The sequence below is a fragment of the Triturus cristatus genome, chromosome 12 (genome assembly GCF_964204655.1).
Source record: "Triturus cristatus chromosome 12, aTriCri1.1, whole genome shotgun sequence".
NCBI lineage: Eukaryota > Metazoa > Chordata > Amphibia > Caudata > Salamandridae > Triturus > Triturus cristatus.
Genome location: NC_140595.1, coordinates 642,507,119 through 642,533,354, shown reverse-complemented (window position 1 = coordinate 642,533,354; position 26,236 = coordinate 642,507,119). Strand labels below are relative to the sequence as shown.

Below are 26,236 nucleotides of genomic sequence, written 5' to 3'. Positions count from 1 at the left end.
TGGCTCCTAAGGTGGCTGCTGGGGTCAAGTCAGCGATTTTAAGGAGAAAATCTCAAAGGGATGAGATGGGGTCGGAAGGACCCGAGGACCCACAAGGAAACCAAATCTTACCGGGACAAGCTAAAAAGAAGCAACAGGTGGCAGGTAGGACCCGGCTGGCGGCAGCGTCAATCGCTGATATCTTTCCCAAGGCCGGGAGGGATAAGGAAAAGGTAAAGGAGAAGGGCTCAAAGATAGTGGGGGCAGGCGCAAACCCGCCGGTGGGGGTTACTCTTAGCAACTCCTGCGTGAACTTGGAGGAGTGTAACGCCCCTACTATCCCTATCGGTATGCCCTTAGCAAATGACTCAAGTCCGGGGTCCACCTCTGCAGATACCGAGGCCGCCCCTGACGGGCCGGTCCTCGTGGATATGACCGGAGCACTCCGAGAAATGGGGAAAGAATCCAGTGTTATATCGGAAAACCGGCCAGAGTTGGGAGCAGAAGTAAATACTGAAAGAGCGAAATTTGATCTATTGCCAATTGGCACAACGTCAGATAAAGAAAAAGTGCCAAGTGAATACTATTTTTCGGTATCAGATGGTGTGGAGTGGTCTGAAGATGAAGAACGTAGCTCCTTTCTAGGGTCAGACTCTGAATCTGAGGATGGTCTTCCATCTACCATTGCGCGACCTCCGGCGGTCAAGAGTCAATCTTTGAGAGAAGGTCACCCCTCCCGAGAACTGAGGTGAGATCACACTCCTGACCTAACACTGCAGGGAGGATCAGCGGCAGATGGCTCGAACCACTCCCTCTTGGAAACTATACATCAGGAGATTCTGGCCCATAGAGAAGAAACGCGCCAGGACAACCGCAAAGTGCAGGCTGCTATGAGGAAGATGCAGGGAGTGGTAAGGAAGCTATCGAAAGCCTGTAACAATACAGCTGATAGAGTTTCGAACCTCGAGGAAAGGGTGGTATCCACGGAGGCTGAAGTAGCCGGGGCCACTAGTAAAGTTAACGCTCAATACTCGCAGGTTTCGGACTTACAGTGGAAAATGGAGGAAATGGAGAACAGGCTCCGAAGAAATAACTTGAGGGTCTTGGGGGTCCCGGAGGGGATGGAAGGGCCGGACATAAAGGCATTCATGATCAAGCTCTTCGAACAAGTTTTTCCTGAACTTTCACGCTGGAACTGGGTCAACGAGATTCAACGAGTTCATCGCACCCCTTTTAAGATCCGACCCAATGCCAAAGAAGGCGATAGACCCCGAGCAGTTCTGATATTCTTCGGAAACTTCATTCTGAGACAAGCTATTGCTGAAAAAGCTCGACCTGACGCCAAGAGGAATGGGGACGGGTTCTCCTTCTTTGTTCGCCCGGACTATTGCCATACAACTGTGGAAAGAAGATGGCGTCTGAGAGAGATGATTAAACCATTCCAGGAGAAGAGAATGCAAGCCTTTCTTGTCAACCCGGCTCAGCTAAAAGTGATTAACGAGGGGAAAACCCTCTTCTTCGCATCAGAAATTAAAGCAAGGGAATACCTGGATTCTTTGGATAAGTAGATTGACTAACAAGTAGTTCGGTCTCTGAGTGATCAGTATGTTTAGATTGGTCCGTTGCTGGTTAAAATAGTTAAAAAAACAGATATTTTCAAGTCTAGGAGCTTATAAGGGTTTCTAGCTATTTGGTCTTTTTGGCTTTGTCCTCACTCGCTCACTGTACTTCCATCACATGCACAGACTTAGTCTGAGCGCTTCACTAAGGGGGGTGTTGGAGAGGGTTAGCGATGGGGGTGGGGAGGGAGGTCAGAGTGGGTGGGAGGGAGGTCAAGGTGGGGGGGTTGAGGGGGGTAAAAGGGTTAAAATTGCAGTTTGTTACATAGTGTATCTTTTTTTTTTGGTCAAACAATGGCTTCAGTGATACAGAAACAGAGTGAAAAACAGGCTTATTGTGTTGTTCATTTTCTATGTCTAGATGGCTCGCATTAGGGTTTGTTCTCTAAATATAGGTGGTCTAAATGACTGGAGGAAACGCTTAAAGCTGGGTTATTTTGCTAAGAGTAATAGGGTCGATATTCTTTGTCTTCAGGAGACCCACCTCCCCTGGTCTAAAAGGAAATTGCTGTCCCTTAGCGTCTTTGAGCTGGTGGCCTGTTCCACCCAAACATCTACAATTAGAGGGGTTGCGATTTTAGTTAAAAAAACTTTGGGTGGGGCGAGACGGACTAAGTCGGATAGTAACGGTAGATGGGTTTTGGTGGAACTCGAGTGTGGTCCAACACTTTGTGTGGTCTATGGTTCGAATGAAGATGATCCGGAGTTATTTGATTTTTTGGAATTAGAAATCGCATCCTGGCCAACTCCCTTAATTATGTGCGGCGATTTTAATATCTTCGCTGATTGGAGTGATTCTGCAAAGTATCTGGGCAGGAAACCAAGAGTGTTTAGGGCAAAAAAGGCCCTTATTAATTCACATGGGCTTAAGGATGTGTGGGATGCAAAAGAACCATCAAACCTGGGTTATACTTATTTTTCTAATCCTTATCAGAAATTCACAAAACTGGATAATTTTTTTTATTTCCACTAAAGAATTAAATAAGGTAGAAATAACGAAATCCCCGAAGGTATTATCTGACCATAACCCGCTTATATTATCTTATGAAATAGCTGGCTCTGCTAGGGCAAGGACTAGGTGGACTTTTGAGAGGCAACTCTTGGCAGATGTAAGATTTACCGGTCATATTTTGAATTGGGCAGATGAGTTTTTTGCTGCCAATAGATATAGCGCCTCTAGGAATGATGTCTGGGACTCTTTTAAAGCGGCTTTAAGAGGGGAATCCATAAGTCTCGGGGCTAGATTAAGAAAGGAAGATAAGAGGGAAGGCGAGAGACTAGTAGGCTTTTGTCTATAGCAGAAGAACAGCATACGAGAGATATAATTAGGGGTAGGGACAGCATGAAGAGCCAGAGTGAACTGTTAAAAAGTAGGGCTGAACTTCATAAGTTGATGACCCAGAAAGCCTCAGGAGAGTATCAAACATCCAGGGTTAAGCGATATGAAACGGGGGAACAGGCGGGAAGAGTTCTAGCCTTACAAATAAGACAGGGGAGAGCTAGGAATATTATTTCTCTGATTGAGGAAAATGGGGAGGTATTTACACAGTCAAATGAGATCTTACAGGCATTTAAAGACTTCTATCAGCGCCTGTATGACGAAGAAATTTGTGATGATAATCAAGACATCGATGTGGTTGACAATGGTCCCCGCCTTAACACCTCGGAGAAGGATGAACTTGATAGGGAGATTAGTGGGGGAGAGATCTCAGAAGCTCTGCATAAATTAGCCTCTGGTAAGGCCGCCGGCCCGGATGGGATCCCCCTAGAAGTTTACAAAAGGTTAGAATCAGTAATTATTCCATTATTAGTGGATCTGTTTAATGGAATAATCTGCACGGGAGTGGTTCCAGCCTCCTGGCGCGAGACCAACATTGTGGTCTTTCATAAGAAGGGGAAACCCCCGGAGAAACTCGGCTCTTACCGCCCGATCTCGCTTATAAACGCGGACACCAAGTTATACTCCAAGGTATGGGCTAAGAGGTTGGGCAGGATCATCGGCGGTCTTGTCTCCCCTTGGCAACATGGATTTATTCCTGGCCGCAGTACAACAGACCATGTCAGAAGAGCAATAGCGTTGTTTGATTTCCAGGTGGCAAGGGGAGGGGAGATCGCTATGATCCTGCTCGACGCAGAAAAAGCGTTAGATAGGGTCGATTGGGACTTCCTATGGGGTGTATTGGTCGGAAGAGGGTTCGGCGAAAAAGTCATCAGAGCTCTCAAAGCAATGTATGTAGATCCGGTTGCTAGGGTGGTAGTTATGGGTGAGAGCTCTGGGACAATAGATATTAGGAGAGGCACTCGTCAAGGCTGCCCCTGCTCCCCGATCCTCTTTGCTTTATATATAGACCCTCTCATCCAGAAAATTTTGGGGTCCTCCAGGATCAGCCCAGTGGTATGCAATGGCCACATCAGCAAAATCCTGGCCTATGCTGACGATTTGGCAATTATCACAGTGAATCCTCAGCAGGCACTCACGGCCCTAGTTGAAATAGCAGAGGAATTTGGTAAGCGGTCGGGCTATCTTCTTAACGAGACCAAAACCCAAATAATCTGCTCTTCTAATATAGCTAAAAGCGATGCAAGGTATGTGGACTCAGCAACCTATCTAGGGATTAAGATCAACGCCTCAGTTGGGGAAATCATTGCTGAGAACTATCCCCCATTGATAAATTCCATTGAAAAAGAGCTAAAAAGGATAGACGTGCTACATCTTTCCTTGATTGGGCGGGTGAATGTTTTAAAAACTGTCTATCCTCCCCAGAGTTCTTTATTTGTTCAGATCAATACCCTTATTTTTGGAGGAAAAAATTATTAAAAGGTTGGAGTCTATTTTCATTAAATTTGTTTGGCAATATGGCAGGATCAGGCGATCAACAAACTTTATGTCTCTCCCCAGGGAAAGGGGTGGTTTGGCCCTACCTAATTTGAGATTGTACCATTGGTCATGCCTGTTGACACAAATGTCCATCTTGTTTCAAAAGGAGGTGTATTCTGGTTGTATCAATTCACCAGCCCAGGACGTACCTTCATCTTTGAGCTATTAATTGGGGGACAGGCCTTTGGGTTGTTGTGGCGTGAGATGGACCGTAGATACTATAAGAGGCCTCGCCTGAAGATCCTGGAAGGGGTCTGGGAGGTATGGATATCTATCTCGAAGATCTGTAAAATCCCAAAGGTAAATCGTTATCTCCAGATTTGTAACTCGAGCTTACTTCCTTATGTTGGGGCTGATAGTAACCTGTTGGTCTGGAGAAATTGTGGTATTAGGTCCTTCGGTGATATATGGGGAGACCAGGAACCGTTAGGATTTGACACCATCCGACAAAGGTTTGGCATCCCGGCCAATCACTGGTTCCTGTATGGTCAAGTTGTCCGGTCATTAAAAGCAGTGAGACCGAAACCAATGAATATGGAGGGTGTTCCCGTAATTGAATTGTTAATGGATGGGCGTAAAAAGATTAAAGCGGTATACAAGCTGCTAATTTTGGGAATACCAGATGATATGGAAAAAGCAGAAGCTACTCTGGCTCGCAAACTGGAAAACCCTGATGTTGACCTAGATCTAGCCATTATCTTAAATAAAAAAGTTTTTAGATCTACCAACCTGAGGGCCCAGCATTATAAAACGTTATTTAATCTGTATCATACTCCAGCCAAATTATTCGCCTGGGGGGTCAGAGGGGATGATAGATGCCCTAGATGTAATGCTGTGCAAGCTGACCTCTTGCATATGTTTTTTTATTGCAGTTCACTTTCCTCAATACAGAGGGAAATGTGTAAGTTCTGGGAGGGGCTGCTAGGTCTTAAGATCGACCTATCTCCTACCCTGATGCTGTTGGGCTGTGACAATAAGCAGAAATTGGTTCAAACAGTAGAAGCGCTGGTTTTTATGTCTGTTGCGGTATTAAGGATGTTAATTTCTTCAAGTTGGAAAGATGCTTTGGCCCCCTCAATGCAAATGTGGCTTTCAAGGCTGCTAAGCATCCATAACATCGAGATATGCTTGTATGAGCAGAAGGGCAAAAAGGTATGCGACTTTGGTAGAAAATTCTGGGCCCCGATCACAATATGGAGGGAGAAGACAAGCAGCTAGTCGTGCTAGGCAGTTAAATTTTAGATCTGCTGTAATAAGTCTCTTTGTGTGTGTTATGTACTGTATTCTGCCCAGGTCTGATATGCATTTGTGCTGATGTATTTTATACTGTTGTGTTCAAACTGCTATAAAAAAATAAATAAAAAAAGAGAATGAATAGTGGCTCTCACTAAAATGCTGGACTAGACTGTTGGCGCATAAGAATGCAATATATATCCAGGCAGTTGAAGAATGCGTTAAACATTGGTAGTATAAGATGACAAAAAAGTACCAAATGACAGGAACTGCTCAAAGGAGAAAAATAAAGCTGACATGGTGCTGAGGAGAAATGAATTCAAACTGCCTAAGTGAAAACTGGCTCTTTAATCTGCTGAAAAAAGGAGTCTCTTTTTGCAGATAAAAAAACCCCCCAAAAAACCCATAGATTAGCTTGCAGAAAGAGTAGCAAGAGTTTTAGATTCCAAATCTATTAGGAAGCAGTCAGTGAGCTAAATGCGCGCTATATCATATGCGCACAAATGGCGGTCGCCATCGCTGAGGAGATCGTAATGCGGGGAAAAAGAAAGTTACTTGTTGCTGAAATCGGTCGGAAACATGCCCACGTACTCCTGGCAGTTTCCGATGCGTTAGCCTTCGTCCGCGAACATCGGCGTTGCGGTGAAGAGGCTTCTTTGGCGAGAAGTGAAGCTCGCTGCGATGGAGCTTCTCAGGTTGCGGCCATCTTGTCGCCGCCGTCCCCTCATTCATAGTTGTTTTGATTTGTATATCAGCATCACTTTGCCCATGTAAATTGTTCGTATTACGAGGTTCGACTCTTTTCTCCACCACTACCTTCAATTTATTTTGTTTACCCAAAAGGGCTTCACTGGAAGGCTATTACCAATTTACAAACATTTGGCAGTGAGTATCTGTTGTTTACACGTGGTATTTTAATGTAAAAAAATATTAGAGATGCATCTTTTACTTTCATAATTTTAACATCTTTATTAAGGATATCAGCAACTTCAGATTTTAAGTAGCTGGAAGGCAAAAGAGCCTAATTTAAAGAATGCAGCTAAAAGGCCTTCCTCCTCAAAATGCTTTCCCTACGCCTACCTAAAAAAGTCTTAAGTGGGGTTAGAATAGGAGCTAGAAAAAATTCCAATTTCTGATCAAAGCCATAAACGCTCATGAATATTTTTGTGAGGACACCTCAAGGTGCCACTGGACTAACTGTGTAATGTACAGTCTGCAAAAGGAGAAAAGCAGCTCCAACACACGCAGCAGCAGTGGTGCTTTAATAAATGCATAGTGCCCCTGCGTTCAATGTTAGGCACACAGGTTTCTGTCAGTGCTATTCATCAGCACCAAGTTACATTTGAGCTGTGCAAGAAAAGACATTCCACTTTGCCAGATCACGGATACTAACGGTAGGAAAACATCCTGGTGTACTTTGCTGAAAACACAAGGTTTTTAGGCAGTCCTAATATATGGCGAAGCCCTTGGGCTGTTTGCTTATCAGCGCTAGCAGACTAGGCCAACCGGTTACTGAACGCTCAGAAGCAGCTCCACTGACTGCAGATGGTTCTCAATTCTTTCGAAATCAGTCTTTCTCGCTTGCGCTGAAGGGTGACTATAGATTACGCCAAAGCATGAGGAGTGCTGTCTGCACTAAAAGTGCCCTTGCTTACAGAACCACATCACCGTAACAACACACTGATATTTACACTTCAATTCCCAACCTTATACTCGACACATGCCTTGATCGTAAGGGTGTCTTCCCCCGCGGTGTTAGTGAAAATTTATCCAGAAAACTTAAACATGATAACATTACTTTCTACATTAACGTTTTAGCATAAAAGATCCTGTGGTCAATCAGGATTAAGGCAGAGAACGAAGCCAGGCACCGGCAGAGCTCCCGGCTCACTAGAGTGCCAAGAACGTCCCTCTCACGATCTCACTGCTCGGAGGGGTCCTGGACAAGAATGGAAAGCAGCAGTTTCAGGGTTGAAGCATTAGCTGGTCAAATGCCTGGGGGAATGGGGGGGGGGGTGCTTTTTCTTACTCCAAGCAGGCAACCTTGAACAACATTCATAGTGAGTAAAAGGCTTAACTTGATTGTCTCCTGTAAGCACGCCCGCCACACAAGTCGATATTGATATATTTAATCTAAAGTCTGGCGGATTTCTGGAATGGAACCAACCCAACAAAACATTGACTGGAGGCATTCAACTGTACTACAAAATAAAACTATACAATTCCATAAAAGAAATATACCATACACGGCATGCGCGTTACACATTGTGCACACCTTTAGGGTTCACTAATTGATTGCAAACACTGTTGAATAAAAGAAACCAGCGGAGGGGGCCTGCGCGATTCAGTTGCGGGAGCGAGCAGCAAGGAGCGATAATTGATAACATATGGCGCTAGCTGCTCGCTCCCGCAAGTGAATCACCAGACGTGCACGCATTGCCATTGGAAGCAATGCAACGTGTGCACGTTTTTGTCGGGAAAGCTGTGCCGATTACTAAAGGTCTCTTTCCTATGTAGCGCATGCGCGCTGAGTAGGCGAGACCTAAAAAGAGTGAACTGCCAGAAGCGACCTATCTCTGTCACTAAATATTCTGTAGTATTGAAGGTGACCTGTTAAAGACATTTAAATCAACAAGAAGTGGCAATGCCATGCGATTTCTAAAAGGAGGTTGTTGGGTGTAAGACAGACACCTGTGGCCAAGGGAGTGAACCCCGAAAAATCAGCACGACATTGGTAGCATTAGGTACACAATACTTGATGGGTACGTCTACCTGTTTAATATCCCCCTGTACTAGACTGGCTTTGAATAGGTTCTCAGTGGTCCACCCTTTGCACCATAGGACCCCAGGGCTTCCCCTCAAGCAATGCCTCTGATGCTAGCTAGCTATATTGCTCCTCTAGGCCCTTCTCCGGTGCTACAGCACCTGATACATGTGCCAAAGCCGAGTACATCACCATTGTCACTGCCATTTGTGCCATAATCGGAGTCCGTCTCCTCCGCAGGAGCCACCCAAATCTAAGAGATCCCATTGTATGTCCAGGAGGGAGGCCTGAAGGCTGATTGAGAAGGCCAAGCTCAATGAGCTACCTCAATCTGAACCTGTGCCATACCAGCCCTTCTGGCAGACTATGGAAGGACTGACCCAGATCTTACTCAGACGTCAGATTCCATTGTCCCTCCTTTTTTATGTAAGCAAACTTTAGTAGGGTTTTACAGATCATGCATCAAAGTACTGTATCGCATTATACATAGTCAGATGGTGACAATAAAACCATAAATCACTTGTGGATCTGGACCTGAAGGTAGCAAACACTTCCGTCCCTTCCCCCTCCCCCACATGAATCAGTACAACACCTTACAATCGTTAGCAAAGAGTGATATTTCTGTGTACTCTAGGGAACTGTTCATGGCAGTTCTTGCAAGCAGCAGGGGGCCTTCAGAGCATGAACGAGGGGCCAATGCGCCTTGCCGAAGATCTAGGTTCAGTGATCCCAGAGGCGAGGCCATGGGGGTGTTATATTCCCGGGGTGGTAAAACTTTCTTTTCAATCCCTGGCTGACTCCAGTGGGCCCATCCCGCGCCTAGCTCCCACAGTAGCAATCTCCCCTCATAGTCCACCCACTTTTCCATTTTCCTTCTCCATGCGAATATTCAGGGCCCTCCCAGCGACTTCCAATTTCGTGCAATTTTGTGTTTGGCCAAAATATATGCTAAATCTTGGAATTTGCTTGTGACTTTAGTTTTAGGTGTATGTGGGAGCCACCCTAGAAGAAACAGGGAACCTCCCTCTCACTGATGACCGCGATCCTAGCTGTAACCTCCTCCCAAAAAGCGTGCAGCAAGGAGCACGTCTAGAAAATATGCAGAATATGTGCTTCCCTCTCCCAGTATCTGGGTCAGACTGCCTAAGCTATATGGGAATACCTTCTAATCCTCTCATGGTGTAAGATATAGTCTGTGTAGCACATAATAATTAATTTGAAGCGTGCATTCCTGGATATTTTTAGCGCTCATTCCAGAATAGTGTCCCAGTCTGACAGTGATGGGAATCCCCAAATCTTCCTCCCATTGTGTCCACAAGCGCGCCATGGTTGCTGAAAATCAGTGCGTATTGCTTTATATAGACAGGAAACCGTCTTAATGGTGCCCACTGATAAGGCCATGCTGCTCCGAAGAGCTGGTGTCCCAGTGCTTCCTTAGCGCTGTGATAAGTGTTCTGTGCAAAATAAAATTGCCCGGTGGTAGGTCAAACTCCGCCTAAAACTCCTCAAATGGCTACATCTTCAAGTCTCTAAAGAGGTCCCTCATCTTTGTCACCTCAGGCTTCAGTCCAAATATCAAGATCCCTCAAGCATCCACCATGGGGCAGATGTTTTAGCATGGAGAGAGGTAAGTCAGGGGAATATGGTATTTTGCTACATGTTTTTTGCAAGCATCTATTCCAACAGCGAGCAACCACCCGGCACTCCTGGGTATCCCCTGCAGAGGGCCTCACTCTCATCAACATCTTAGTGAGGTCCTAGACTGTCGCCACAAATGAGCTTGGAATCCTGTCTGGATCTCTCCTGGTTGCCAGCCATTGGACCAGCTCGTTAAGCTGGCGTGCTAGGTAGTACGTCTCAAAGTGAGGAACCGCCACACTCCCAGTCACCATTTAGCGCTGCATCGTGGTTAGTGCCACTTGCCTACGGCTTATCCCCATATAAAGGTGGTGATTAAGGAATTCAGTTCTCGAAATATCGCTCTTGAGATCCAGATCAAGAGTGTTCTGAAAAAGTAGAGGAGACGCGGCAGGACCATCATCCTCAGGAGGGCAACACAGCCCATCACCGAGATCTGTGATGTTTTCCAAAAATTCGTACAAGCGGAGGGAGTGGATGGCCTGTACCACATTGCCCTCTAATAGGTCATTGCGGTCATGGTAGTTTTTGACCCCCAAGTATGCCATACAGCGGGGCTCCCGTTGAAGGTGCTCCAATCCCTCCGAGTGTCTCTTCGGTGCTGTAGGTAAGAGTCTGGACTTCTGCAAATTTACCTTTAAACCAGATAGCAGGCCAAATCTCTCCAGAACCCCTCTTGCTCCGTCTAGGTCCTCTTCAGCATTGCAGAGGAAAATCAGTAGGTCACTTGCATACTGTGCTATGCAGTGATGTGACTCCCAAAACGTAAGCCCTGATAGCTATGGCCTTTTCGTGCATAGTTGTCCAAGGGCTCCATGGGAAATTCAAAAAGAAGGGGGGACAAGGGCTAACCCTGCTGCGTTCCGCATCCCACCACGTCTTGCAGAGATGGTCTTCCCTAGGAGGACTCTAGCAGTCGGGTTTGTGTGCAGTTTTGTCCATGCTAGGAAGTTCCCTCCCAGTCCTATATGCAACAGCACTTCATAGAGATAGTGCCATTCTTGGCTTTCGAATGCCTTCTTTATGTTGAACGCAAACACTGCGGTGCTCGCCCGATCATAGTCCCTAGCTTCCAGTATGGCCAACAGCCTTCTGATATTTATGGCCATGTTACGGCTAGGTATAAATCCCGACTGGTCCGGGTATCCATTTGGGCATGAGAGGAAGCAATCTGGTCGCCAGAATTCTACTTAATATTTTATACCCAATGTTTAACATCGGGAGCTGCCTGTGTGCTGTGTGATCTTGCACCGCGTTCTCTGGTTTCAGCATTGGGATTATGAGCACTTCCTTAGTGGTGTCTGGCAAGGACCTAGTGTCCTAAGCTGCGGCATTCAGGTCAGCCAGTCTTGGTGTCAATTCGGCTGAATAGACAGCCTAAAATTCAGCCGGTAATCTGTACATTCCCGGGGTTTTATTACAGACCATATTTTTAATAGCCGTTCGTATCTCCTGCAGAGTGATATCCTTCCCCAGCTCCTCCGTCTCCTGGAGGCGAGGGAGGCTCAGCATCTCAAGGTATGACTGTGTTGCCTTGATGTCAATTGCTGTAACACTTCTATATAGGGTTGAATAATATTGAGCGAAGAGGTCATCAATCCCTTCCTGTGAGTATATTCTGTCCCTTCCCCTCTCCTACCCTCTAGTTCGACTACAAGAGAGCCACGTTTGGTCGGAGTAGCCAACCACGCTTGGTCAGATTAGTCAGCCATGCTAGGTCGCATTAGCCAGCCACTCTAGGAGGGATCCCAATTTATCTTGTTCTGCATGCATTCTGTCCATGTATTGTTTAAAATCGGAGCATCAAAGTCGCTCCTTCTGGGATGCTACTATTCTGGGCGTCCTTGTCTCCGAATTTCTATGTCCCTTAGGTCTCATTCTGCTGGGAGTACCTCTTCCAATATAGTGTTTCAAATCCCCTTTGACTCCGCTATGCACTGGCCATGCAGGACTGCCTTAAAGGCGTCTCACTCCACTTGGGGAGTGGAGACTGTGCCATCATTGTCGTCAAAACTGTACATTATTTTGTCCCTAATCACTTTCCTAAAAACCTGGTCCTCCACTGACTCTGGCTTTAATCTTCAAGTAGGAATATACGGTCTGGGACAGGTCCACGGCAAATGTAGGAGGACTGGGTTATGATCAGATACTGTACGGACCAGGTATTCAACAGAATGCACTAACGTATGGATGTCTGGGCTGCATGGAATGTATCCAAGCGAACGTGTACGTCGTGGTGTCCAGAGAAGAAAGAATAAACTTGTTCTTGCATCCTTCTCTAGGAGTCAACAAGCCCTCAGTGGTGCTGCCAATCCCTAAAGGCTCAGGCCTTTTGCACCGTTTGGGAGTCACGCTGTCAAGTGTGAGATCTATCCAGTTGGATATCCGCAACACAATTAAAGTCCCAGCCCCTCCCCATTATGGTCGGAAGTATTAAGTGTGGTGTTAAGGGGCGCGATAAGCTTAAAATAAAAAACACTCTGTTCGGAGTTTGGAGCTTAAATGTTCTTAATGGCCATGGCTTGGCCCTCTAGTTGACCTCGTACAACCACATATCTACTCTCTGGATATATTGTGTGGGGGGTATTTCTGCCAGCGCTCTTTCAGTACTGGTAACTCTCTCTACTGTGTGCCTGCGGTCATCGTGCTGGAGGCCCAGATTGGAGCTTAGATTGTCTATTTTAGTCTCCAGCGCTGTCTTAGATGCTTTGATAGCCTGGAGGATGTCATGCAGTGAGGGGTTCCTATCCGCTTCCAGTATTTTAGGTGTTCTCTTGCCATTGGGGACAGACCCAGCAGCTCCCTCAGGGTCTAGGTCCTACCTGTGGGTGTATTTGCCCATGGTTGTCGCAGATGGTCTCAAGCCGATAAGGCCAGGCCGCAGTGTATGAACAAGAGAGGGCGGGTAGTGTCTAAAGATCAATACCAAGCAATGTTAGTGGCTCAGCTGACGGGGTGGTTCCGGCAACAAATGTCCATGCAAAGTAGTCCTTCCTTAGAGTGCCACAGGCAGCTCCTGGTCAGTCAAACTTGACGCTCACATGCACCCTGTGGGTCTTAATGAAGGCCGTCCCTCAGCTATCCTCAAGTCATCCTGCCAGTATGCCATAATGTTCCACCAACACGGTCTGCCCCTCTACATGCATTGCTCAATAGTCCCCCAGGTCCAGAAGCCAGCTGGCCCCAGATGTTCTCATGAGCCAGAGGCAACCCTCTGGGCCCAGATATTGTGTGTCTTGTCTCTCCAGGGGCCCCGCAAACATGTAGTAGCCTCCTGCAGTGGGACGAGGCCAGGTGTTGCAGCAGCTCTATTTTGAGATCGGTCTGTTACCCAATCAGCACCGCAGTCACCAGTTCCCCTGAAGCACATCAGAGCCGAGGAATGTGTTTTTAATGTGGCCATGGCCCAGGAAGCATCACTTTCTCCAAATCAGCAGCTGTTGGCGCTTCTCCAGCATCGCAGAGGCGGCCCACCACCTTCAATCACGCCGCCCCAGGGTGCCTGCCGAAATGCAGGCCTGGCCTCCCCTGCACTCAATGCCTCTCCTCCATGCTGACAGCAGTAAGGACCTCTTTCTCTGCCCCTCCCAGAAGAGCCACGTCTGTCTGGGAGGCACCAGACCTCACTGCAGTATTCTTTCCGGCCGGAGTCAGGGCTGCAGTGCTCGCTGGGCCAGGTGTATGGCTTCCTGCATCTGCACCCCCTAGGAAATGGGCACAGGTAATCGCCGCACCAGCTCACCTTGGCTCAGTGGGCCCACCTCTACAGACTCCTCTTCTGGTCTGCAGGGCTCAGCGCTTCATGCCCGTCGCTCCGCTCATCTGCCTTTGGCAGGTCTCTTCCCTACAGCTCTGGGCAGTCTGCCGCATGGTCAGCAGGGGGTCTGGCAGGCTGCGGGGGCTGAGGGCACCGATGACCTCGCCATCGGGCACCCTACTCAGTCAGGCCTCCAGAGGCCACCTTCACCAGGCTCGTCGAGTCTCCGCAGCACGAGGCCGCCACCATCTTCAATCGCTGCCTTGTGGGTCCATCTTTCAGCAATGCAATCTGTAGGTTGCCGGCTGCGACTGGAGTAGGCAGGAACACTGTCGGTCTCTTCTGTGTAGGGATGATCACAGGGGTAGTTAGGGCCCCCAGGCTGGCTATATCATTGCAGGATGGCAATGGATGGGGATCGGCCGAGCGGAGCTCCGAATGAAGCTACTCTCACTCCATTGGCATCCAGTCACGCCCCTCATTCCATTGTCCCTGACATGCATTCTCCTGAAGATCTGGATCTTATGCTGCATTGAAGATCCCTTGCTTCAAGATAACATCATGTGGTGGTAGATCTATTGGGACCATAACTTTTGAACTCTCTTCCCCTTCAGCTGCGTTGAGGATCTAAGTATGCTGCTGTCTGTAAAATTTCAAAGACTTTAATCATCTGCTAATTTGAGCTCTGACCCATCTCTCAGTCCTTCTCTCAATGTCTGCCTTCTCCATTGGTTGTGTCCATTTTCGCAATATTATGCTTTTGGTGACTGTGCACTGTATAATTAAATAGATGAAAAAGAGTTGGGACTAAACGTTTCCCAATAAATGCTGGGTTTAAGCTTTCATAATGATTTTCTTTGTGGAAGCGAAAGGAAGGCTGCTAAGAGACAATCAGCTGACGTATACCTCCTATCAAATTCGGCACAGAGTATCCTTTTCAAAATTGAAAACCTGGAATATGACTTTTGGAAGACTATTTTGCAGTCTCCTGCACCCTGCTTCACTGAAACAGGTGTTTGACACATGGTTGCTCCTCCACTTGCTTTGCTGAAGGGAGTGTAAGCCTGATTGCCACAGAGAAGTAGAAAAAAATACACAAACAAGTTATTTTGTTTGTTTTTCTAATTTTCTTTGGCTCATTTGGAATTCTCCCTCAGTAAGAGCAAGATGAGGAGCCCAGACAACCGCTGAAATGACTTCTTCAATGGCATTGCGCTCTGTATATTTATATTGTCATCATCATAAAAGCAAATATATAGGCCGTGTGTGATCTCGCTATTTAGAATAGAGAGCCTACATGGACTGGAATGTGAATCAGATTAATTCAAACTTTCCTTCTATCGCTTTTTTATCTTTAATAAATTACAAATATTATTACGGATCAAAGGGAGGAAACTGGTCATCTGGGACGAGCGGAATATTTGATTCCGTTATGGGCAAGCCCAATAAAGCTCAATTTGTTGAGTTGGCCTTTATCAGGCTTACTGGGTCTGTAAAAATCCATAACACTTATCTTTGACTTCTCAAGCAAATGTAACTTTGGCAAGAATGCTGACTAAACGTAATGTGACAACTGTTTTTTTTATTTGTGTGTTAATTAGACAAACGCGTGCTGACGGATGGCCAGATGTTGGAGTTCATGTGGCAGGCGAGCGACATTGGGGACTGGGTGTATAGGATCCCGCTGCTCTCCACGTTTCTCTTGGCGGTCTTCTCCTACGGCCTGTCTGTTATGGTGCCAGATTCAGAGAGCAGTAATAGTCTCGGAAGCCTGAGCAACCTGGTGCCCAGGTGTCGCAGCAAAGCAGCACCTTGCGACAGCGTCCTCGGCCTACTGGTTGTGATGTTCATCAACTCGCACCTGCCGCAGGAGGCGCAGCACCGGTGGCAGCCTTACTTCTCCACACGGGCTCATGGAGAGAGCTTCTCGCAGCTCTGTGCTCAGATTATCGGCCGTGGACCCACCGTTCTGATTGTAAAGGACACTGGAGGAAACATCTTTGGCGGCTTTGCTTCACAGTCCTGGGAGATGAAGCCACAGTTTCAGGGTAAGAAGGATGGCTTGGTCATGGTGTTCTTCAGTGGAGCCTGAGAAGACCATTTCTTGGGTTGAGGACTTTTGTAAAACATACACAAGGTCTGTGTATTAAATGGTAACTTCAAATGCAGATTTTTATTTATTGATGAGTGCAATTTGCCTGGCAACTCTTCTAGTTTTAGGAGTGGCCTCGTGACCTCTTCTGTGACTCCACTCAGCTGCTCCTTAACAACCACCATCATTCCTACTCTCTCATCCAACATGTGCACACACGTACACACACACGTACTCACACACACCCGTATACATCCACTTGTACACACAATCCCATGTACATACAAACGTGCACACACACGCATATGTGCACACATGTACACACACACACTTGCTCACTGTGTCCAGAAAGAGCAGAAATTAACTAAGCCAGACAAGAGTTCATGAGATTACTTGCTATGTTTTGTGGCATACCATACATGAGTTCCATGTAGGCACTATTTTTCACACATATATAACAGATAATAAACATACACTAGATAGCTGATGTTCTTATATAGTGTTTATTGTGCTTAAATTTAGACCCCCGTCTAGGTTGAAAGCATTCTCAATACATTATGCTTCATTAGTGGATTCTAATACAGTACATCCCCTATTATCATTATGTCCGTGATCACCGCACTCAATGAGTGTGTATGAGTCCAGTGGAGGTTAGCTCAGTATTTTGTTTGGTTTAATTATCCCAGATACAATTCTTTAGTAATCTTGAAAACAGTAATAGTCAGCACAGTTCTTGAACAATTATAAGTTCAGTGACAATACTCCAACACGTTTCGCCCCTTATACAGACTGTTTTTTCAAGGCATAGACCATATTGCGGTTTCCCTCCTAGTCCTTTCACTATAGCAACACATGTTGCCGTAAGGGGAAACGCCAGAGGAGGGGTTGGAATCTCTATTCGTCGATGATAAAAGATGCAACTTACTAATGGGTGCTGGTAAATTGAGATCACTATAACTAAGACAAGAATACGCTGGATTGTTAGGCTGTAGCACAGGTTATATTTCATTAAATGGCAAGTAATCCATGATAAGAACTGGAATTATTGAGGAAAACGTTCTATGGTGAGTGCAATAAATATTGTGCAATTTCAAAATTTATAGAGGCAGAACATAAAGAAAAAGGGATACTGTAGTGGGTTGGCCCACGTGTGCAGGATGACAAGTAGACGCTGTAGACGTGGCCAGGTAGGAGTAGATGAAGTTTATTGATATCTTAGGTGCAGAAGTAGTAAACCCAGAACATGCCCCAGATCAGGCTCCACAATAGGCCCCAGTATAGACCCCAGCATTAGCCCCACCAGGAGCAGCCTCCTAGCTGCTCAGCCCATCTTCCCAACTGTCTCAGTCCCACACAGTATCTAAGCATTCCACCCACACTAACATTCTACGCGGAACACTGACACTGGCTGAGCAGCTAGGTACAGAATGAAGGGAACATAATAACATGACCTGAGGATACTACACATCCTCTTCCTTTACACTGAAAATTAATAAAGCCTAAAATAAACCCAAACTACTAATAAGCAAACAAATAAATACAGAAATGTACACAAGATATGAATAGTCCATAAACCCAGTAATGCATGTAGAAATACATCACGAGAGGGAAAACAGACACACCAAGGAGAAAAGAAAGATGCAAGCATAGATCAACACACTAACACCATCCCCTTCCCTTAATACTGAACAAAGAAGATTTTTAGAAGCGAAATAAAAGCTCACATACGACAAATGAATATGATACCCAGAGTAGAATCCTACGGGTTAAATGTCTATGGGTAGAACAACACCCAAGGAAGTACTTCTCACGTGAGAAAACTGTGACGACAACTCAAAACGCCACCCCTCATGTAAGGGACACTATGGGACTAAAACCCACGTGTTTGGGACTAACATTCAAATGTAAATAATACGTCACATGGGACTGAAACCCACTGACACGTGAAGCATGTAAAACCGACAAGCAGCACAGTGTGGCATCAAAAGATGGCTACACACACAGAAAACAGCAAAAACGTAAATGAAAGGACTGATACCCAACATACACGTAAAGGTAGGACTAAAACCCCCTTTAATTTAGTAAATAGGACTGGCACCCATTACTAATTGCATAGGTGGGACTCTAACCCCCTATAAATAGGTAGGACTCTAACCCCCTATAACGGAGTAAATGGGACTAACACCCAAACTCAAAGTGACAAAGGTGGGACTAAAACCCCCTGTAAAAATGGGGCTAAAACCCATTCCCATATAAATTACTGTGACCGTGGGGTGATGGGACTAAAAACCCACTCCCATCCCTAAGCAGGGATAAAACTGTCTAAAGAGGAAATGGGACTAAAACCCACTCCTATCCCTTAGGCAGGCAGGGATAAAACTTTTGAAACAAGGGTCATGGGACTAAAAACCCACCCCTATCCCTTAGACAAGGATATAATTTTTGTAACCAGAAACTGCGTAAATTAGAGACATGGGACTAGTACCCACTCCCATGCCAACAACACAAGATCTTTAACATAGCGATAAACAACGTTGGCATAATTCAATCACAAGACTTTGTAGAAAAAAATTAACATTTTTGCGATAAATGAATTTTCTTGTGAAACAAAATTCTTTCACTTGGAAAAAAAAAACCAATTTTTTGCGTGAAATCATTAAATCATAACCTACAACTCGAATTTCTAAAGTCAATGGTGTGCCTGTCACCGCGACAGGCATTCCAAAAAACAAATTAGGACTAATAAATGTAAATAATAGCTGTGTCCAGTGCCTGAACTAGAGAGAATTTTTAAACCATACTTGTTTACTCTCTCTTCCACACGAACATGCTCGACAGATGAAAATTTCTCTTTGCGGCATTCATGTCATTATTTTTTAATAGAAGACGCTGAACGTGGTTGACAAAATGTAAAAATGCCGGACGTATAAAACTGCACACTTCACGAACTGACTTACTGCTCAAACATCGAGACAGCAGAGGACTTGTGGGACAGCACGACCCAACAAGAGAGACTGAAAAATGAACAGCAAGCGAAAGAGATCCGCACGTCACAAAACTGCCGTGGTCTTTGATGTAGAGGAAAAACTTTAAACGTGGTTGGCAACTAATGCATCGATGTAAATGACAAAAGATTGGTATTGGTGTATCCGCCAACTCTAAAATGGCTGCACGCAGTGGAGACGCATGCCAAATGGCTCACGGCACGCTCCAGCTGCAAGAACGTCATGGGCAACGATGCAGAGCTTGGCACGTCACGTCACGAAGAGTTCTCGATCGGCTCCACGCGACACCAAAAACACGGTAAGGTGCGCGTTTGAATGTTTAAAAAAATGAGCGCAACTGCAATATCACCATCCAAGCAGAATACGTGACAACTTTTCACTATTAAGAAAAAAAAATGTCATTTCCTCACACAGATGGCTTGAGATCACATTTTCTTCCCGTACATCGCCCGCTTCCATAAATTTTGACAGATAGCATTTTCACATCCACTTCCATGACACAGTTCCAGTCAATGAACAAAAACTGCATTAACAGCAGATTTAGGCACACGAAAATTTAGTCAACAAGTCCAAATAGAGCACTCTTTAAGAGCCCATGGAAAACTACAGTCTAAAGCTTCTGGACAGTCACAAATTTTAAACTGGTTTCCTTTCGACAAAAAGAATATTTTAACCACAAAATGGTTGGCAAAGTCACATACAGCCACATATTACCTTGTAACTAGTTGCTCAAAGTTCCTTGGTAGTGGCACAATAGACGTTTTTGTGGCATAATTTCTTCTCCAAATGTAAACTGGCTTGTAACTGTATTTTCCTGATGATAAGTTGAAGACACAACATGCCTGGGCTGGGCTGTCCGATGTAGTGGACGCTGGTGGGGCAGACAGGCATGCTTGACATATTTCTTTGACTTCAGCTGCGTCGCTAAACAGGTTTCTTTTCTTTACTTTAAATTTCTTGATGCTTGTTTTTTTTTTCATTTTTCTTTTCTACACGTTCTCTTGGTCCACTCCTCATTCTTAGTTGTCTTCATGATGCCTTTAGCGTGAGATTTTCTCCAGATCGTCGCCATAAATGTAGTGGGTTGGCCCACGTGTGCAGGATGACAAGTAGACGCTGTAGACGTGGCCAGGTAGGAGTAGATGAAGTTTATTGATATCTTAGGTGCAGAAGTAGTAAACCCAGAACATGCCCCAGATCAGGCTCCACAATAGGCCCCAGTATAGACCCCAGCATTAGCCCCACCAGGAGCAGCCTCCTAGCTGCTCAGCCCATCTTCCCAACTGTCTCAGTCCCACACAGTATCTAAGCATTCCACCCACACTAACATTCTACGCGGAACACTGACACTGGCTGAGCAGCTAGGTACAGAATGAAGGGAACATAATAACATGACCTCAGGATACTACAGATACCACGTATATGTTTATCTGTTTGATTTAGCTGTGATACATTGTTTTTTAAAAATGGAATTGTTTTCTGTATGCAAACCGTATATGAGATAAAAATTTGAATGTGTGACAATTGAGTGTATTTATTTTTTTAGCGGTAAAATAATCTCTCCTGCATTGCATAACAAGCTCTTCATTAGAGGTGGAATATTGCACCAAACAGCATTACTCCTCTGTACCAATTGTATGCAAATTTAAGAATTTGTAATAAAGAGTTTGTCTGACAGCTATGGATTTCGGTAGACTGACCTAAACAAATAAAAACTCCACTCTAAGATGCAGGAAAAGACATACACACACAGCTACTTACTGCCCCCAAACCTCTCAAGTCACCTCATCAGCCCTCATTCAAGAACTTCAGCACAGGATACAGGCAGAAGCTGTTAGTATTTACACATTCAGTGCGAGTACTTACACGGGTATGTAGCTATGACTCTGCATCTGTTTAGGTCACTCAATGAGCTTTAAAGCCACTTAAGGGCAGCAGAACATTTACAAATAACCTTAAAGTTTGCACTCTGTAAGAAACTCTGTTTAGCTTCAGTGAGTCCGAACATAACCTCCCTTTTCTTAACATTGATTTTTTTTTCCTAATGAAACTCACAGAGATCTTTTTATGTTGAATAAATCCATGCAACTGCTGTGTTGACATTGGCCACTGTTGACCTAGTTCTCTGTTGCCATTACTCCTAGGGGACAGCACGTGTTTCCTGTTCTCCATTGTGCCACGCATGGAAGTGTACATGTATTCCGGATACAATGACCACTACATGTACTTGAATTCTGGACAGCAAACCTTGCCAAATGGACTAGTAAGTACTACAAGAAGAGTAACAACACCGTGTGATGCCTGTATGGTGCTTGTACGGCTGTGAGTGCTATTAATGTGGTGCTCGTGTGATGCTTTTAGAAGGCATTTGTGTGGTGATAATGTAATGCTGGTTTGTTCCTTATGTGAAGCAGTTTGCTTCTGTGTGACAGCTATGTGGTACTCATGTAATGCTGGTGTGATGCAGTGTAGTGCTTGTGTATCTCAATGCGGTGCCTGCATGAAACAGTGATTTTGCCAGTCTGTGCTCTGGTGATGCAGTCCTTAAGTTTGTAAATCTTGTTGTGTTGTCTTTTTACACCCACATTCGGCTGCATCCATGCATTTTTCCTTCTACCTACTCCCCTTTGTGTTCGCTTTAGCAGAGTAGTGTATGACTCTATTAGTGATGCAGGCTGGTGCTTATGTTCAGTTAGCGTGACTATGATCTTGGTCAGATTGCTCTCGCTCTGTGCATCAGTCCCTGATATTTGTAGTGGGAGTGTTTGAAACGTATGTAGTGTGGAAATGGGAATGCTGATTTATTTCTCGAACAGAAGCCCTGTCTGCTTTGCATACATGTATTTAGATAGCATTTCAGTATATTTATGACATGGCCAGTGTCCCAAGCTGTCTATGAATGTTTGAGTTGCTTAGCAGTATGGCTACTCAAAATGACTTGCACATAATTAACAAACTCTCAGCAAAAGTTAGAATTATATGAAAAAGAGATGATCTTTTATTTACATTCTTCTCTTAACTGGTTTAGGCCAAGCAATGCATGTGTTGTGTACTTATTTCTATATACTTAGGAAATTATGGGTATTTGAAAAGTGCAACCCTAGCTAAAGAGCAACAGACCCTACAAATGGCAAGTTCCAAGAGCTAAAATACAGTATATATTTAGGTCGTGCCAGCGAAAGCGCATGCACTCTCACTGCAAGAAATATTGCTTTCTACAAGGGGCTTGGTGTCTTTCCACTGCTTACCATTTGTTGCCTCCATTCTCACTCTTCGTTTCTGACTCGTGATTGTCCAGCGCATTCTGACTTTACTTCTTCTTTTGTGTGGAGCATGGACCACATACTGGTTGCTTCACCTTTAAAAATGTGGTGGCGTTTGGAGGGGTGAGTCTTCAACTCTTTTCTGATTTGCAGGGGGTTGGGTCAGTTCTGATATTGAGGGAATGTAAAATGTGGATGAAGAAACCCGGCATTCTGTATTCTCTTTTTGCAGATTTTTCTGTTTAATGAAGTTGTTTCTGGTGTGGCACTTACTTCCTGAGGCGATTAATTTCACAGGCACAAATAGAATGTTGGGAGTACATTGAAGACAATCAAAGGGGTCTGGGCTAATAATGGCTTGTATTTGTCTTTTGCTCCAAGATTCCGATATTTATCTTTCTGTTTCTCCCTTTTTTAATTTGGAACATTCTACCCTCAGCAGGGTAGCCCTAGAGCCCTTCTGCTTCTGGCTATACCCGTTATTGAAGGTCCTCTCCTCCATGATAGACCTCATCTGCTGCTCAGCAGTGGGCTATATTGTATACTTCTTTCCCCTTTGCTTTGTACTAGTTTCATTCTCCAATTTCCTCTTTGTTTTTGTTCTCCTTTCAATCATGGAAGCCAGGCCATCCCAGTTTTGCTAAAGGTTGACCAGAGCCTCTGGCTTTTTTTACTTTGATTACCCCCTTATCAAAATGTAAAATGCTTGCCGGCTCTTCAGCCCCCTTGGGTGCAGCAGAAGAGGGGCTGGGCAGTGTTGCAGTGATTTTTAAATTTTGATACTGGGGTAATCGGCCATCAATGCAGACTAGCCCGTCTTTTGCTGCACCCAGAGAGCTTAAAGAATCACCTTAGTAAATGCGGTAGGAAAGGTGACAGTGAGCTGCATCTCATCGCTATTCTGTTCTTTCAAATAATAATCAGCTCTCCCACTCACATTAGTTTGGTTGACATTGACTTGATTAAATCCTTATTCAGACCTTCTGGTGAACATTAACTGGCTACCTGCCACTACTGTGTAGTTTTAAACAGTGGTGACATGTATTCCTTATTGAAGCAAAGTCAAAAATGTCAGTGTATAAAAGGCGATTCCTACGTGCACTATTTATGGCTTTGTTTATTTTTTTTTTTATGGGGGCTGGTAAAGTGAGCTTTTCAGCCTAAGATTTATAGTATTAAAATTACATTTCTAATTGGCTCATTTTAAAGAAAAGAACAGACATGCTGCGATAACATGGAAATCATTAGTTACAAAAATTAAAAGGTTATAGATTGAAATGCACTCTCGAATCCAAAAGGTAGGTGGAGATATTATAAAGTTCAGGTATTCAAAGAGGACACCCATTTTAGATATTTGTTTACCAGTTAGCCTCCTTATAGTCCTTAATGGGGTAATTTAATACTCCTATTTTTGATGGATACTTCCAACAGCATAATTCTCCCCTTTAGAAACAGGCACCAGACTGGATCTGGCAATTTTCTCAGCAGTGCTCCAGGTGCCACTTGGTGGCTCTGTGCCACTCCTCCTTGGTTTTAATCTACCCCAGAAGTGACATCATGGACCTGTATATAGGTCCCACCACTGTGCACAACGTCCGTGCCTTTCTTTACATCCCTTCAAAGGCAGATCCGGAGTGCTGCTCCATTTTTTTGTCGGTTTGAGTTTTTCAAATTATATTTCAGTGTGCAGTGGAACGATGTCCTCAGCTACAATTAGAGTGTTCACATCATGCCTTTACTGTCAGTGATGAGCCCGTACGAGGTGTGCCTCTGTTCTTTGGGCTCGGGACACAGCTCCAAGTCGTGAGAGGAATGTGCCCTCATGCACTCGAAGGCGATCCAGGTTGGTGAAATGAAGTTGTATTTTGTCGAACATTGAAAGAAGCCATGCAAGTCCCACTTATGCTCTAAGTAGAAGGTGCAGACCCATTCCTGTTTTTGAAGAAGATCCAGGAACAGGTCCTCTTCACACTCTAGGTCATCCAATAAGTCAAAATCCAAATCAAAGCGGAAACACAAGAAGGTGAGGTGGTACTCGACCCCATACTGCCACTCTCTATCTAAATGAGTCATAAGGGTAGACGCGATCTCCCTTCGATCTTGATTTGAGAAGCCGATCCCACACTTGATGTTGATATGCTCCAAGCTCCCTGCGTCATCTGTGATGCCTCAGCAGGTCGAGACGTGTAGGGAGGCCATGCTGCACACTTTTTAAATACTTATGGCTCCCTCTAGAGTGCTTTCGGGCCCTAGGGACTTCTAGTAGGGTTACTGACATTGGAGCTGTCCCCAATGCTGTCTTAACACCTGGAACCCACTTTGGGTTCTATACTGACTCTGGTGTCGACTTCCATTCCTGCTCCAAGACTTGGGCCAGTCCCTTCCTCTTCAGCACCAGTCCCAATGTCGCCAGCACTTAAGGGGTATCCTCTGTTGGCTCTGGTGTTTGACCCCGAACCAAATCTGTTTCGACCCCTACAAGGTTGTGCTCTGACTTCACGCTAGCACACCAGATTCCCATTCAGTCAGATTCAGTCAACACACTCCTTTTACCACAGATCCGTCCTCAGTTACTCCACCAGCTTTTCGTTTACGATTCTGGCCAGCGCTTGCCACCACTAGGAGATGACAATGGAGATAATTTACCCCCATTTAATGATCATGACAGTCTAAGAGGGTAGTGGGCTTGGTATTTCAGTTGATACAGGGTTGATTTTTCCCTTCCCTTAGAGTGCTTTCTTTGCTATAGTCATCAGATGTGCTGCTGAGGTCCTGGATATACAGCTTTTTTTCTTTTAAAGCTTAAACAAATGTGATTACTAATGTTCAGAAGCCTGGGGCGGGTTCTTCTGAGCACTTATTACCTTTCAGCGAAGCCCTAACTGATACTCTTGATGGCATTTGGTCTAAACTTTGCTCTTACCCACCATTGAATAGGCCGGCGCCTGGCAACCCCAATTTTCTTCCACAGCCTCCTGCTCCAGAGAATTTGGTCATCCAAGCTTCCACCAGCAAGCTGAATCCTAACTCATTCCCCAAGACCCCTGATTGGGAGTCAAAAAGGATATAGGTGTTCAGGAATTATTAGGTCGTTATAGGAATTCGCCCTGAGACATGGCCAGCAAGATCTTGCCGGCGGTCCCGCAGTAGTCTAATGCCTCCTTGGCTCAAATCATTCAAAATGGTCAAGGTACGGCCATATATATGACTCAGGCTGGTCTGGATATTGCTGATTGTTTGGGGCAAGGAGTTGGCACTAGTGTGGTGCTCCGTCAAGACGTGTGGATGAGATTCACAGACTTTCCTGGAGATATGCAGGCATCCCTTATGGGGTTGTATAATGGAACAACGCAGGTAAAAACATCACATGCCTTTCTAAAGCATTTTTACCCCGCATTATTTTAGCACGCATATGCTTTTACCTCACATACATTTTTATCTTTTGGGGGTAGACCCCCCAAACCACCATACTACCTTACATACATGGTAAAGGCCTATACGTGGTAAAAATGTGTATGGCAATAAATGAGTGGTAAAGGTACTGCGATGTAAAAATTGTATTGTAAAGACAGTTTCCCCCCTTAAGCATATGCCTTATGATGGAGCCCAACCTTTTGGCAAAAAAGCTGATTCTACCCTGGAAAGCTTAAAAATAAAAGAAAGGCATATTTCTACATTAGTTTTGTCTCTTCCGAGGCTACACCTGAGGTTTAGCAAATAGGCAGCATTAGGCTCCCCTGCTGTAGCCACCTCAGCCCTTTCATGGTCCAGGATAGGGATCAAGCAGGCAATCTGCAGTTCACCAGGCACAGTGATCTTCACAGTCCCTCTTCCCTGCAGCATCAGCCTCCAAGGCGCTTCAGTTCACGTTTAGCGGTACACAACCACCCTGTGGGATGAAGGAGCCAATATTTCTTCCTAGGGTGGCAGTCTGTGACATCCAACTAATAAGTCATCCAGATTGTCCGGCAGGGCTGTGCCCTTCCATTTATGTCCAATCAATCACAT

At 45.1% G+C, this 26,236-nt stretch overlaps 1 protein-coding gene across 6 annotated transcripts in view; it reads left to right on the top strand.

Moving 5' to 3' along the window:
* The window catches only part of MEAK7 (MTOR associated protein MEAK7), a 240,542-nt gene that overhangs the window by 191,978 nt on the left and 22,328 nt on the right, over positions 1-26,236 (top strand). For all 6 annotated transcript variants that reach the window (XM_085636837.1, XM_085636841.1, XM_085636839.1 and 3 more), the window contains 2 exons: positions 15,470-15,916; positions 21,110-21,228. In XM_085636837.1, coding sequence (XP_085492963.1) covers positions 15,470-15,916; positions 21,110-21,228 — 566 coding nt within the window. The remainder of the gene's footprint in view (positions 1-15,469; positions 15,917-21,109; positions 21,229-26,236) is intronic.